This window comes from Mobula hypostoma, chromosome 10, assembly GCF_963921235.1.
Source record: "Mobula hypostoma chromosome 10, sMobHyp1.1, whole genome shotgun sequence".
Taxonomy (NCBI): Eukaryota; Metazoa; Chordata; class Chondrichthyes; order Myliobatiformes; family Myliobatidae; genus Mobula; species Mobula hypostoma.
In genome coordinates this window covers 670,036-685,506 of record NC_086106.1, presented here as the reverse complement: position 1 = coordinate 685,506, position 15,471 = coordinate 670,036, and the positions used below count along the sequence as shown (strand labels likewise).

At 40.9% G+C, this 15,471-nt stretch overlaps 1 protein-coding gene across 6 annotated transcripts in view; it reads right to left on the bottom strand.

Moving 5' to 3' along the window:
• The window catches only part of LOC134352587 (uncharacterized), a 124,802-nt gene that overhangs the window by 95,707 nt on the left and 13,624 nt on the right, over positions 1 to 15,471 (bottom strand). For 5 of the 6 annotated variants that reach the window (XM_063059852.1, XM_063059855.1, XM_063059858.1 and 2 more), the window contains 3 exons: positions 14,289 to 14,393; positions 5,507 to 5,662; positions 3,842 to 3,967 (listed from right to left, as the gene is read on the bottom strand). In XM_063059852.1, coding sequence (XP_062915922.1) covers positions 3,842 to 3,967; positions 5,507 to 5,662; positions 14,289 to 14,393 — 387 coding nt within the window. The remainder of the gene's footprint in view (positions 1 to 3,841; positions 3,968 to 5,506; positions 5,663 to 14,288; positions 14,394 to 15,471) is intronic. The other variant, XM_063059854.1, reaches the window with a different exon arrangement.

Sequence of the window (15,471 nt, the reverse complement as noted above, 5' to 3'; positions counted from 1 at the left end):
ATAAATCACCTTGTTTGCAAATACCTCCATAGCCTTGTCTACTCTCTCAATTTCTGCAACCTTTCGATCTTTTCAAGTATTTTACACTCTGCCAATCCTAGCCCTTTCATCATCTCTGATTTGTTGTCTTGCCTTGGGTACAACTGAAGCAGAGGTTGATATGTTCTTGATTAGTAAGGGTGTCAAAGGTTACAGGCAGCAGGCAGGAGAATAGGGTTGAGAGAGAATATTAAATTAGGAGTGACCAAACAGAGCAGACTCATCAGACCGAATCCTCTGAATCTGCTTCCATAGTCAAGATCTCAAATTCTGGAATTTTTCAAAACATTTTCCTTCTTGTCTAAAGCCACCTCTGTTCCCAGGCATCTGCCCCAACAGCTCCTCTTCATCAGATTTTATTCAATAACGGGAAGGTGTTACATACCTCATGGATATCTTGTGACTGTCTTGTGAGGATGATGTAATGGTCTTTTGGAGGTCACCTGATGTAATTTCCCCGCCGATGTGAGGTCACGTGATGACATGTTCACCACGGGTATAAAAGCAGACCCCTGGGGTGGCGCAGTTAGTTTTTCCAATTAGAACGTTAGTCAGATACTCCGCTCCGCTGCGTATTCGCCTTATGATGCAGTTTCGATTTAAAACAGAGTTTTACATTCTGTTGTAAGGTACAAAAGTGCTGTACCGGCAGTTTAACCAATTTCTGCCAGGTTTGTTGATGTATCTTTTCAGTAGTATTGGAGAGTGAAGACCTGAACCTGAAGGAGTCATTCGACGGTTGAAAAGGATCGACCGTCATTGAATTCATTCAAGAAAGAGTGATCAGAATGAGATAGTCTCTGCTAAAAGTGGCAGAAAAGGCTGTGCAGGATCTAGTATCAAAAGGTAAAGGTCAGTACCTTTAAACTGTTTAATTTCCGTCGTCGTGAATCCTGCAGACAAGGCAGGATCCGGCTGGGACTGGCGTGACGTCGTGTCTTTGAGGAATTCTTTACTTCAGGAAAGTCTCTCCTAATTGACTGTATAAATCTCTTGGACTTTCGAATTTACCATTCTAAGTACTGTGTTTGAATTTACCACTTTAAGAATTGTTTTCGCATTTATCGCTTTAAGAACTAGTACTGAGTAGCGGTTTGTTAAATGGCCGCATAGCAGCTTACTTCCGGTTAAGATTTTCGTTTGTTTATTTTATTATATATTGAGCAGAGTTTAATAAATGTTTGATTGTTTTTATAAAACTTGACTCAATTCAATTCTATTTTCATTGTTGTCAGTCACGTGATATAAGGCAAGCCACGTTCCTCTATTCAAAAAGATGTTGTGATCCTACTTTTCTTCAACTCCATCTTTATTGATCAAAAATTTAATCAGATTTATAATAAATGATTCAGTATGGAGGAAGAGCTCAAAGCTTCACGCACAATTGGATCTTGCTTTTCATCCTGAATGGTACATCCCCTGAACTCCGACTCGCCAAAAGCAGCAATAACTTCTATCTTTACTATCTTCAAAACGTTAATAAATCACCTCTTAAATCTTCTGAATTCCAAAGAACAGCTTGGAACTTATCCATTGAGCGTGGTATCAAACTTGTAAGTCTACCTTGAACTCTACAAGTAGTCTACATTACTGCCTTCTAAGGTGACACATGCAGAATTGCTCACAGTTCTCCAGGTGCTATATGAAAGGCTACATATAGGTATTGCACAACTTTGTTGTTCTTGTACATCATTCCATTACATACAAAGTCCGGAATTACATATATCTAACTATTTTCTAAACCCATCTTGACATTTTAATGCCCTATCTATTCAAACTTTCTTCCTGGCATTTCACTAGTATATATTCAGTCCCTTTTTGCCCAATGTTCCTATCAACAAGCTTGGACTGCTAAATATTAGTGACATTATATAATTGCGAGTACACTAATATTGTTTATTAACCTTCCTATCAGGAAGGAAAGATTATTACAGCCAAAAAGAGAAAAAGACATTACCAAAATGCAACATGTGATTTACAAATATTATTTAAACAGGCAAATGTAGCAAGTTAACATCCATCAAATTAATTAAACCAAGAAATGAAAAACATCGAGAAGCTTGCAATGCGAATAGATATTGTACAGAATAATGAAATTTAAAACTGCGAAATGCAATGCCCATAATTTCTTTTCGATTTTAAAAACTGATCTGAACCCTAGTGATTTTTGTCCATGTGGGAAAACTTAATACATCAGCTTGAAATAGTATTTCTACATTATATCCAACCACCATGGCCACAGAGCTTCAACAAGCTGAATGACCTTTTTCAGAGTATTCCTTTTGCTAAACAATTGGAGGCAGTCTTTACAAAGATAACAAATACAGGCAGAGGACTGAAGTCACAACGCAATTTCTCAGGTTTGTGCTTACTGCCATACAGTTAATGGTCTAGCACTAGCACTGGTCTTGAAGTAACTTTACTAAGAGAACTTGCGAGGAGAAAAGGACAGAAGTGATTTCAGCAACTACTGTTAACAACATGAAATGTATCCTGCTCTAAATGCTTAAGAGATTCACTACATATTTTCTTCCTGTTTCGACAGAAACCGGTTAGGAATTTAATCTTTTGTACTGATACTACCCAAGTATCAGAAATGTGTCACTCCCTGAACTTTCCCAAATATACACATATATAGCATTTAATACCATCATTCCCACAATCCTGAATGAAAAGTTGCAGAACCTGGGCCTCTGTACTTTCCTCTGCAATTGGATCCTCAACTTCCTAACCAGAAGCCACAATGTACGGATTGGTACCTTCTCACTGACGATCAACACTGGCACACTTCAGGGGTGCTTGCTGAGTCCACTGCTACTACTTACTCTCTATATACACGACTGTGTGGCTAGGCATAGCTCAAATACCATCTATAAATTTGCTGACGATACAACCATTGTTGGTAGAATCTCAGATGGAAACGAGAGGGCGTACAGGAGCGAGATATACCAACTAGTGGAGTGGTGTCACAGCAACAACCTTGCACTCAATGTCAGTAAAACAAAAGAGCTGATTGTGGACTTCAGGAAGGGTAAGTCAAAGGAACACATACCAATCCTTATAGAGGGACCAAAAGTGGAGAGAGTGAGCAGCTTCAAGTTCCTGGGTGTCAAGATCTCTGAGGAGTTAACCTGGTCCCAACATATCAATGCAGTTATAAAGGCGGCAAGACAGTGGGTGTACTTCATTTGCAGTCTAAAGAAATTTGTATGTCAACAAATACACTTAAATTCCTATAGATGAACCGTGGAGAACATTCTGACAGGCTGCATCACTATCTGGTATGGGGGGGGGGTGGGGAAGAAGAGAAACTGCACAGGATCAAAAGAAGCTGCACAGGGTTGTAAATCTAGTCAGCTCCAGCTTGGGTACTATCCTACAAAGTAACCAGGACATTTTCAGGGAGCAGTGTCTCAGAAAGGCAGCGTCCATTATTAAGGACATCCAGCACCCAGTGCAAGCCCTTTTTTCACTGTTACCATCAGGTAGGAGGTATAGGAAGTCTTAAGACACACTCAGCGATTCAATAACAGCCTCTTCCCCTCCGCAATCCAATTCCTAAATGGACATCGAATCCTTGAGCACTACCTCACTTTATTTTAATATACAATATTTTTGCACGATTCTTAATCTATTCAATATAGGTATACTGTAATTGATTTATTGCTATTTTTATTTTTTTCTTCTATATTATGTATTGCATTGAACTGTTGCTAGGTTAACAAATTTTACATCACATGCCAGTGATAATAAACCTGATTCTGATACAATTTCCAAGGAGAACAAAACAATTCTTACTCACTTGTAGGTAATGGATTTGGTTTGTCATCAGGTGACCCAGGCTGCAGATTAAACTTGTTCTTCCAGCCTTTAATCTTGGTGAGGTCATTTGTTTTTCCTGTCCGGGAAATAAAGGGAATCCCGGTTTCTGCAAGTAATACATTCACAAGATATGTAAACTTAAGGGAAAGTCACAAATTTAGCACGTATGGAGAGGTTACATGGATGTTGCATTTAGAACTCCCAGTACCAGTATCAGTTGACTAAAGCAGAAGTGTGTATGACCAGTGTAAAAATTAGCAGTTTCAAATAGCAAAAAATATTTGTGGTTTTCAGGGCACACAATTCTCAGATATATCGAGAGGTTATTTGCTTGCAGATAACTTTATTAATGATCACTTACATAACTCTCAAAGATTAAGGAGGCCTTAATCAATGGAAACCCTACTTATATTGAGGCCAAGTCACGAATGGGATTAAAACGTTTATCATCAAAGTTCACCGATGTTTGGGGGCCATAGTTATAAGGTGCTTGGAAGGAAGTACAGAGGGGATGTCAGGGATAAGTTCTCAGACAGAGTGGTGGGTACACGGAATGCACTGCCAGCAACGGTGGTAGAGGTGGATATAATAGAATCTTTTAAGAGACTCTTGTATAGGTAAGTGGACCTTAGAAAAATAAGAGGGCTATGCGGTAGGGAAATCCTAGCTAATTTCTTGAGTAGGTTACATGGTCTGCACAACATTGTGGACCAAAGGGCCCATAATGTGCTGTAGATTTCTCTGTTCTGTTTATTTTTCTCTTTTTCTTCCTTTCCTCAAAATATTAGCAGCAGAAGCATTTAAACTATGGATTCAGCTAAATTAACCAGTAAGTATTGGGCAAAGGTTCTTTGACCTAAAATATAGCTGCTGCTACGTGTACGGATGCAGCCTGATCTGCTCAGTCTTTCTATCGTTTTGTTTTTTTTTCCTACATTAGAACAAATTTTCCACCAGATGCCAGGATATACCAGTGCTTCCCTGATTGGCAGTGCTGGGAGTCTACATCAGCAAAAGAATTTTCCATCCTGGCACATGCTCACATCTGATCTTGAATGACTCCTTGTGGAAAAAGAAAATTATTTTTGACAGATGCCCCAAGTGTTTCCGCTAGGAAAAGCGTCTTTGTATGTGTACCAGATTCAACTTGCTACATCACCAGCAGTCTTCGTTCAACTGAATAGGAGAAATAATTTTGATTCTATGTATTTAAGGTAGCATTGATTTGCTCTGATTTTTTTTTAAAATGTAGGTGTGCTTTTAAACTTCTTTAACATAAAAAATTTAATACAGCGCTGATGGACTATCTGGCGATTTTGTCTCCTCTCGTGGAGTCAAACAATGTTATATCAACACTTGGTGCTAAATATAAATATATAATATTAACAAAATCCTCCAGGTTTCCATAAGATGCACCCAATTAGCCTATGAAGTTAATGCTTTATGCCTAGAATCCTATATTGTCAGATGATTCACTCTCTAGACATCGCCAAACTAATGTTTACAATTCATCTGCCAAATTCACACGGGCAATGCAAGAATGGAATTGTTATCCTTTCCAGCAATACTTCCTCTTACAACACCAAAACCTTGGCTGCACTAACTGGATTATCCAAGAACACATTAGGCGGAATGCTTTACTTACCTCGAATCGTATGTGTCTCAGATCCAGTAATAGAAGAATAACTCGATTCAACATTCTGCTCGGAACTGGGAACAGAATGCTCATGGGTCAAAGCTGGTCCCAAATGTTTCAAGTTTAACCATTCGGTGGGGTGAAGGCCACTTAGCTTTACGCCAGCTGGAAAAAAAAAGAGCAAACATAAGCACAATTATTTCAAAGATTTGAATTATGGTTATGATTAAAAGACCAGGGATTATTAACATGGAGCATCACTGTGGAAGTACTACACAGTATAAGCAGTGAGCAATATGCACCGACTTTCTGACTCAGGTCACAGCACTAAAGCGAGGAATAAGGAATAACATGAGACAGATTTGCCCACTTTTGAGGCATACTACTGCACACTTTGCCAGAGAGCACAAGTGGTTTAAGCAAATACATAAATTGGGTGGAGTGGTGAAAAGTGCTAAGCTGTTGTTATAAGAACAGTATCATTCTCTAAGTCCCTCATTGTCTCATAACTCACTGTATTTTGTTATATAATCCCAGCCATCGGGCTCTTGAACCAGTGGGGTTAACTTCACTCTTCATCTCATGTTCTCAATAGTTATTGCTTATTTATTTATTATTTCTTTTGTATATGCAGTTTGTTGTCTTTTGCACATTGGTTGTTGGCCCATCCTTTTGGGTCTGGTCAAACATTGATTCTATTGTGTTTCTTTTATTATTGAGTATACCTACAAGAAAATGAATCTCAGGGTTGTATATGGAGACAATAGGCAGGTAGATTGGGAAAATCAGGTTGGTGCAGGATTCCAAGAGAGGGAATTTCAAGAATGTCTACATAATGGCTTTTTAGACTAGCTCGCAGTTGAGCCCACTATGGGATAAGGTGTTCTGGACTGGAGTTGTGCAGTGAAATGGAATTGATAAGAGAGCTTCAGGTTAAAAAAAAAACCTTAATGGAAAGTGATCATATGATCAAATTCACCCTGAAATTTGAGAAGGAGAAGCTCAAGTCAGATGTATCAGTATTACAGTGGAGTAAAATAAATTACAGAGGTATGACACAGGAGATGGCCAGAATGGATTGGAAAAGAACACTGGCAGGGATGACAGCAAAACTGCAATGGCTGCAATTTCTGGAAGCAATTCAGAAAGCACAGGTATTTACATTCCAAAGAGGAAGTAGTATTTTAAAGGCAAGGTGACACAACCATGGCTAACAAGGGAAGTCAAAGCCAACATAAAAGCCAGAGAGAGATGCCATATAATAAGAGCAAAAATTGGTGATAAATTGATTGGGAAATGATGGACAAACTGAATAAGTATTTTGCATCAGTTTTCACTGTGGAAGACACTAGTAGTATGGTCGAAATTCCAGGTGTCGGGGGCATGAAGTGTGTGAAGTTACCATAACTAGGGAGGAGGTTCTTAGGAAACTGAAAGGTCTGAAGGTAGACAAGTCATCTGGACCAGATGGTGTACACGCAGGTTCTGAAAGAGGTGGCTGAAGAGATCATGGAGGCATTAGCCATGATTTTCAAGAATCACTAGATTCAGGAGACCGGAGATTTGCAAATGTCATTCCACTTTTCAAGAAGGGAGGGAGTCAGAAGATAGGAAATTATAGGCCAGTTAGTCTGACCACAGTGGTTGGGAAGATGTTGGAGTCCTTATTTAAGGACGTGGTTTCGGGGTACTTGGGAGGCAAATGATAAAACAGGCCGTATTCAGTGTGGTTTTCTCAAGGAAAATTCTTGCCCGACAAATCTGCTGGAATTCTTTGAAGAAATAGCAAGCAGGATAGACATAGAAGAGTCGGGTGATGTTGTGTACTTGGATTTTCAGAAGGCCCACACACACAGGAGTACTGCGCAGATGCAACAGGAGCATTCCTGCACATGTCCAACAAAGAGTCTCTATAAAAGAGAGTTACCAGCTAGCGAAGCAGTCATCATGGAAGTGGTCATCATTGGAGTAGTCTTGAGTCAGAGTAGTAAGGTTTTGGCTCAAATGGAGCTTCAGCGAGAACAGGCGGAGGTTAGGTAACACACATCAAAGTTGCTGGTGAGCACAGCAGGCCAGGCAGCATCTCTAGGAAGAGGTACAGTCGACGTTTCAGGCCGAGACCCTTCGTCAGGACTAACTGAAGGAAGATGCTGCCTGGCCTGCTGCGCTCACCAGCAACTTTGATGTGTGTTGCTTGAATTTCCAGCATCTGCAAAATTCCTGTTGTTGGAGGTTAGGTAAGTTCTTTCCTTATTTCTTATTCATTTCGAGAGAGAATGGGGGTATGTCTATAGGCACAGTGTTCTGTTCTGATGTGGAATGATGACAGACGTAGGATTTCCAGGAGACTTCCAGCTTCCTCAATGGCCACATTATTCAAGAAAGGGAGTAGGGATAGCCCAGGAAATTTTAAACCAGTGAGTCTTATTTCAGTGGTTGGTAAGTTGATGGAGAAGATCCTGAGGCAGGATTTATGAACATTTGGAGAGGCATAATATGATTAGGAGTAGTCAGCACAGCTTTGTCAAAGGCATGTTGTGCCTTACGAGCCTGATTGAATTTTTTTTTTTGAGGATGTGATTAATCACAGTGACGAAGGTAGAGCCGTAGATGTAGTGTATATGGATTTTAGCAAGGCATTCGATAAGGTATCCCATGCAAGGCTTATTGAGAAAGTAAAGAGGCATGCGATCCAACGGGACATCGCTTTGTGGATATAGAAATGCATACCCACAGAAAGCAAAGAATAGTTGTAGATGGGTTGTATTCTGCATGGAGGCCAGTGACCAGTGGTATGCATCAGGGATGTGTTCTGCGACCCCTACTCTTTGTGATTTTCATAAATGACCTGGATGAGGAAGTGGAGGGATGTGTTAGTAAATTTAATGATGACACAGAGATTGAGGGTGTTGTGGATAGTGTGGATGGCTGTCAGAGGTTACAGCGGAACATTGATAGGATGCAAAACTGGGCTGAGAAGTGGCACGTGGAGTTCAACCCAAATAAGTTTGAGGTGGTTCATTTTGGTAGTTCAAATATGATGACAGAATATAGCATTAATGGTAAGACTCTTGTCAGTGTGGAGGATCAGAGGGATCTTGGGGTCCAAGTCCATGGGACACTCAAAGCTGCTACGGAGGTTGACTCTGTGGTTAAGAAGGCATATGGTGCATTGGCCTTCATTAATCATGGGATTGAGTTTAAGAGCCGAGAGGTAATGTTGCAGCTATATAGGATCCTGGTCAGACCCCACTTGGAGCACTGTGCTCAATTCTGGTCGCCTCACTACAGGAAGGACGTGGAAACCATAGAAAGGGTGCAGAGGAGATTTACAAGTATGTTGCCTGGATTGGGGAGCATGCCTTATGAGGACAGGCTGAATGAACTCGGCCTTTTCTCCTTGGAGTGATGGAGGATGAGAGGTGACCTGATAGAGGTATACAAGATAACGAGAGGCATTGATCATGTGGCTAGTCACAGGCTTTTCCCCTGGGCTGAAATAGCTAGCACGAGAGGGCATAGTTTTAAGGTGCTTGGAAGTAGGTATAGAGGAGATGTCAGGGACAAGTTGTTTTTTAAAAAAAAAACGCACAGTGGTGAATGCATGGTATGGGCTGCCAGCAGCAGAGCCGGAAACAATCGGTTCTTTTAAGCGACTCCTGGATGAATACATGGAGCTTAGAAAAATAGAGGGCTATGGGTAAGCCTAGGTAGTTTTAAGGTAAGGACATGTTTGGCACAGCTTTGTGAGCCAAAGGCCTGTATTATGCTGTAGGTTTTCTATGTTTCTATGTCTATCTGTGCTAGGTGCATCAAGATACAGCTCCTTAGAGACCATGTTAGGGAACCGGAGCTGCAGCTCGATGACCTTTGGCTTGTTAGGGAGAGTGAAGCAGTGATAGACAGGAGCTACAGGGAGGTAGTCACCCCAAGGCTACAGGAGACAGATAAATGGGTGACTGTCAGGTGAGGGAAGGGAGAACTTCAGATAGTGGCAAGCACCACTGTGGCCATCCCCTTCAACAACACCCCATTTTGAGTATAGTTAAGGGGTAAAATGAGCTACCTGGGGGAAGAAACAGCGGCTGTGCGCCTGGCATTGAAACTGCCTGTGGCTCAGAAGGGTAGGGAACTAAACAGGATGGTAGCAGTAATTGGGGACTCTACAGTCAAGGGGACAGACAGGTGATACTATGGATGCAAAATGGCAGGAGATGGGAACGAGTATGATACAGCTGAGGATCAGCCAGGTTTACAAGTAGATGATGGGTGTAACATGAATGTAAGGAAGGACAAGGCAATGATTGGGTACAAATGCAGACAGAGCAAACAGTTAAATTATACCACAAAGGCAAAATTCAAAAGGGCGAAGAATGCAGGACTGAAGGTAATGTATTTAAATGTGCATAGCATTCAGTATAAGGTGGACAAACTCGTGGCACAATTCGAGACTGGTTGATATGACATTGTGAGCATCACCAAGTCTTGAGTCGTGGCTGAAAGAAGTTGAGAGTTGGGAGCTTAACATCAAAAGACGATCCCTTTGTATTGAAGGGACAGGTAGGAAGGCAAAGACGGTGGTGTGGCTCTGTTGGCAGGAGATGGAATCACATCTTTAGAAAGAGGTGACATAGGGTCAGAGAATATTGAATCTTTGTGGGTAGAGTTAAGAAATTGCAAGGGGTTAAAAAAAAACATTATGGGAATCATATATAGGCCTCCAAATAGTCAAGATGTGGGGTTGAGATTGCCGAGGGAACTGGAAAAAGCATGTAATAAGGGTAATTAAACAATTGTAATGGGGGACTTCAATATGCAAGCGGATTAGGAAAATCAGGGTGTTGAGTAATAACCCAGATCTTAGTAGGGAGTTTAATGTAAATGAACCCTTTTAAGGAGGCAGTGATCATAATATGATTGAATTCATACTGCAATTTGGAACGGAGACATTTATCAGTATCGCAATGGAATAAACTGAATTAGAGGCATGAGAGAGGAGCTTACCCAGGTGGATTGGACGAGGATACTGGCAGAGAAAGCAGAGATGACCGAAGTTTCTGGGAACAGTTCACAAGCCACAGGATCAACATTCACCACAGAGGAAGAAGTTCTCAAATGGCAGGGGTAGGCAACTGTGGCTGACAAAGGAAGTTAAGGACTGCATAAAAGCCAAAAAATGGGCATACAAAGCAGCAAAAATGAGTGGGAAGTTGGATGACTGGGAAGCTTTTAAAATCCAACAAAAGGCAACTAAAAAAAGCTATAAGGGGAAAGATAAAATTAGAGGGCAGAGTAACCAATAATATAAAACAGGATACCAAAAGTTTTTTTCAATTATATAAAGGGTAAAAGGGAAGTGAGAGTTGATATTAGACCACTGGAAAATGATACTGGTAAAGCATTAATGGGGGACAAAGATATGGCTTAATGGATACTTTACATCTGTCTTCACTGTGGAAGATACTAGCAGTGTACCAAAGGTCCTTGAGTGTCAGGGAGCAGAAGTGAGAGCCATTGCTATTACAAAGGAAAAGGTGCTTGGCAATCTCAAAGGTCTTAAGGTGGATGAGTCACCTGGGCCAGCTGGACTGCATCAGAGTCCTGAGAGAAATTGCAAAAGAGAAAACGGATGCATTGGTTATGATCTTTCAAGAATCACTTGATTCTGACAAGGTCCCGGAGGACTGGAAGATTGCAAATGTCACTCCAATTTTCAAGAAGGGAGGAAGGCAAAAGAAACAAAATTATAGGCTAGTTAGCCTAACCTCAGTGGAAAGTGTTGCTCGAGTCTATTATTAAGGACGAGGTTTCAAGGTACGAGGAGACTAATGATAAAATAAATCAAAGTCAGTATGGTTTCTGTAAAGGGAAATCTTGCCTGACTAATCTGTTAGAGTTCTTCGAGTAAGTAACAAGCAGGGTGGACAAAGGAGAGGCAGTGGACATCATTTACTTGGATTTTCAGAAGGCGTTTGATCAGGTGCAACACATGAGACTGCTAGACAGATACTGGCATGGATAGAGGAATAGTTGACAGGCAGGAGGCAGCAAGTGGGAATAAAAGGGCCTTTTCTGGTTGGCTGCTTGTGAATAGTGGTGTTCCCTAGAGGGTCAGTATTGCTTGTCAATGATTTAGATCATGTAATTGATGGCTTTGTGGCAAAGTTTGCGGATGACATGAAAATAGATAGGTAGTGCTGAGGAAGTAGTGTGATTGCAGCAGGACTTAAGACAAATTGGAAGAATGGGCAAAAAAGTGACAGACGGAATGGTACTGCATTTTGGTAAAAGGAACAATAGTGCAGATTATTATCTAACTGGGGAGAAGGTTCAAACATCAGAGGTGCAGAGGGACCGAGGATGCCCCGTGCAAGACTCCCAGAAGGTTAATTCACAGGTTGAGTCTGAGGTAAAGGCGGCAAATGCAATGTTGGCATTTATCACAAGGGAAATAGAATATAAATCCAAGGAGATAATGCTGGGGCTTTACAAGACACTGGCCAGGCTGCACTTGGAGTGTTGTCAACAGTTTTGGGCCCCATATCTCAGAAAGGATGTACTGTTATTGGAGAGAGTCCAGAGGAGGTTAACGAGGATGATTCCAGGAATGAAGGGGTTAATATATGAGGAGTGTTTAGCAGCTTTAAGCCTGGACTCACTGGAATTTAGAAGAACTTGGGGGAATCTCAGTGAAACCTTCTGCACATACCAGCTGTGTGGTGAAAAAGGCACAATAGCGCCTCTTTCACCTCAGACAGTTGAAGTAGTTTGGTACGCCCCCCCCCAAATTCTATGAACTTTCTACAGGGGCACTATTGAGAGCACCCTAACTGGCTGCATCACTGCCTGGTATGGGAACTGTACTTCACTCAATCGCAGGACTCTGCAGAGAGTGGTGCGGACAGCCCAGCGCATCTGTAGATGTGAACTTCCCACTATTCAGAACATTTACAAAGACAGGTGTGTAAAAAGGGCCTGAAGGATCACTGGAGTCCCAAGTCACCCCAAACACAAACTGTTCCAGCTGCTACTATCCAGGAAACAGTACCCCAGCATAAAAGCCAGGACCAACAGGCTCTCGGGCAGCTTCTTCCAGCAGGCCATCAGACTGATTAACTCATGCTGACGCACCTGTATTTTTATGTTATATTGACTATCTTGTTGTACATAATATTAGCACATTTGAACATAAAGATTTTTACTTGTGTATATGAAGGATGTAAGTAATAAAGTCAATTCAATATATACACACACACACACTTTGATAATAAATTTACTTTGAAGTATAGAGCCTGATCCTGATTCTTTCAGGTTCTGAATTTTATGCTGAGATGTCACAAATGTGAAATCAGTTCAAAGTTATTTGGGGTTTATGAGACTCCATCATCGGAGTGTCTTGGAACAGCCTCTTAACTCGAGCTGTTACTGAGGCTGTGTTTGTACCTTAGCAACAGACCAGATAATTTTAAACTTACTCTAATTAAATTCTGCGTTCAAAGTAAACTTATCAAACTACATACATGACACCATATACAACCCTGAGATTCATTTTCTTGTGGACATACTCAATAAATCCATAGAAAAATAACGATAAGAGAATCAATGAAAGGCCACGCCAACTGGCCGTTCAACTAGTCTACAAAAGACAAAAAACTGTGCAAATACAAAATAAATAAATATCAGCAGATAAGATGATGAATCCTTGTGAGATGTTAAGAAGTTAGCATCTCATAGGCCTCTTGTGACCCTGGCTATTTTGTAAGGGTCATAAGGGCTAACACTTTGGAAAAAAAAAGCATAGAAGCACAAATATTTTCTTATAAAATAAGCTGAGTGGGTGACATTATCCTTGGTATGCGACCTGTGCTTAACTTCAGTTCTTGCTTCAAGTAACTTGTATCATTGCTTGATTAATTGCTGTAAGAGCCATACCCTGCTTTGTACTCACTAGAGAACCTGCAAGATAAACATTAAAAGGAATGGCTATTTCAAGGATAGGAGGTTTTGAATAAGCCTGTGCCTGTCTGTATCCAGGCATAGTGGCAATTAAAACTGTTACATGAACAATTTATGGCTGATAAGGTTAACAATATTCATCTGTACAGAAACTAAGGGGGTGAACTGTGTACGTGACTGCACGTGTATAAAAAGAGCTGCATTTGCTTCAGAAGCCAGAGACCTCCGAAGCAGCCTCCAAGAGTGTGCTTAAGGAGGGTTCTCTCTGGTAGCTTGCTACTAATAAAGAGTTAAAGTTCCATTCACCTTAGTACGTGGTGTCTTTGCATCGGGTAGATCGAAACAAGGTTATAACACTTGAAAATGAGCCCATAGGTTGTGAGAACAGTTCAGTGATGATGCAAGTGATGTCATCTCCAATTTTCAGATATAACAAGAGCAGCAATGAGGAAATTACAGCTGAAGGAGTACATATATCAAAAGGCTCTTGATTTGGTGTCACATATTAGACTTCTAATCAGCACTGAAGATCATATTCAGAAGGGTCTGTAACAACAGGAAACAACGCCTTCTGCTCCAATTTTCAGTAAAGCATGCCTCGTTTCTCTAGCATCGCATTTCCCCTGCAGCTTTAAATGCCAATCACTCTCTTTACCACACATGCAAATATAAAATGCCGCTCAGCAGCCAGAATCCAGTTAACGTGAAGTTTAAAGTGAATATTCAAGTCTCTCTCTGCATGCCTTTTTGCCCACCTGCAAAAATGAAAAAGGATAAAAGACTAATGGAACTACAAAAGGATTATTGTATGTCAAACAGCAGAAAATGGACTAACATTGCTGTAGCACTGGATGTAGTATTTCGTGCGATCCATTCCATCTCAGCTCTTCCCGTAGTTTCTCTTCAAGCTTTTCAATCTCTCCAGTCTGGTCCTGAGGATCTGTTGGAGAGTTTTTGCAGTTAATCCATCGAGTACTCTTATGTGGATAAAAAATTTCCCAGGAATTACAAGGAAATATTCCTTAATTTACTTTTTCCCAGCCAGCTTTACCCCATGATACAGTAAATGTCCTACCCAGATGCCCCCCTGCTTTGACCACCTCCACTGCCCAACCCACCAGTGCTTCTACTCATTTCCTCCTTACTCTTGTTTGACACTGTCCTACCAAGCAATGCCCTTAACAAGGAGACAACAGTGAAAAGCAGCATTAGGACAGATGTCTTGTACACTGTTCTGTTCTTACTCAATCATTACAACCCAAGGAGTTCAGAGAATTTACTGCTGTCAACTGACTCTGTGGTAACAAATGAAATGGGATTAAATTTCATGGGATGTTCACTAACAGAAAACTTCGTTAGCAACAAAATAACAGCTCCTTATTTCTAGCAGACGAACATATGTGTATAAGAACACAGTACAATAATTACAGATGCACTAGTGCTGGGGCTCTCAACCTTTTATATGTCATGGACCAATAACATTAAGGGATCCATGGTCCCAGGTTGGGAACCCTTTGCTCTAGGCCACATCTGACAGATGCAGCCCTTTTAACAAGATATTCTCGTTGATAAAGTACCCGTAAACGAAGCATTAAGTTGTACAAACTGATTTCTGGCATCAAATTAAATATAAACCCCATTTTATAATTTTAAGCTTACTATATGTGAGCTATTGTTTAGATTCATTATTAATCACATGTACATTGAAACACACAGCGAAATGTGTTGTTTGTATTGACGACACAATCTGACAATGTGCTGGGGGGGGGGGAAAGGCCAAAGAGTTGCCACACATTCTGGCACCAACAATGCATGACCACTATGGTCAGCAGAGCATACAAAGAGAAACAGCAACAAACCAACATCCCATCCAGCACACAGATGATCTTTCAACCCAAAGACAGGCCTCCAACCTCCAGATGGGAACCCAGACTCAGCAACAGTATTAAAATTTTATTATTTTACTTTATTTGGAGATACAGCATGGAATAGGCCCTTCAAGCCATGCCGCCCAGTAA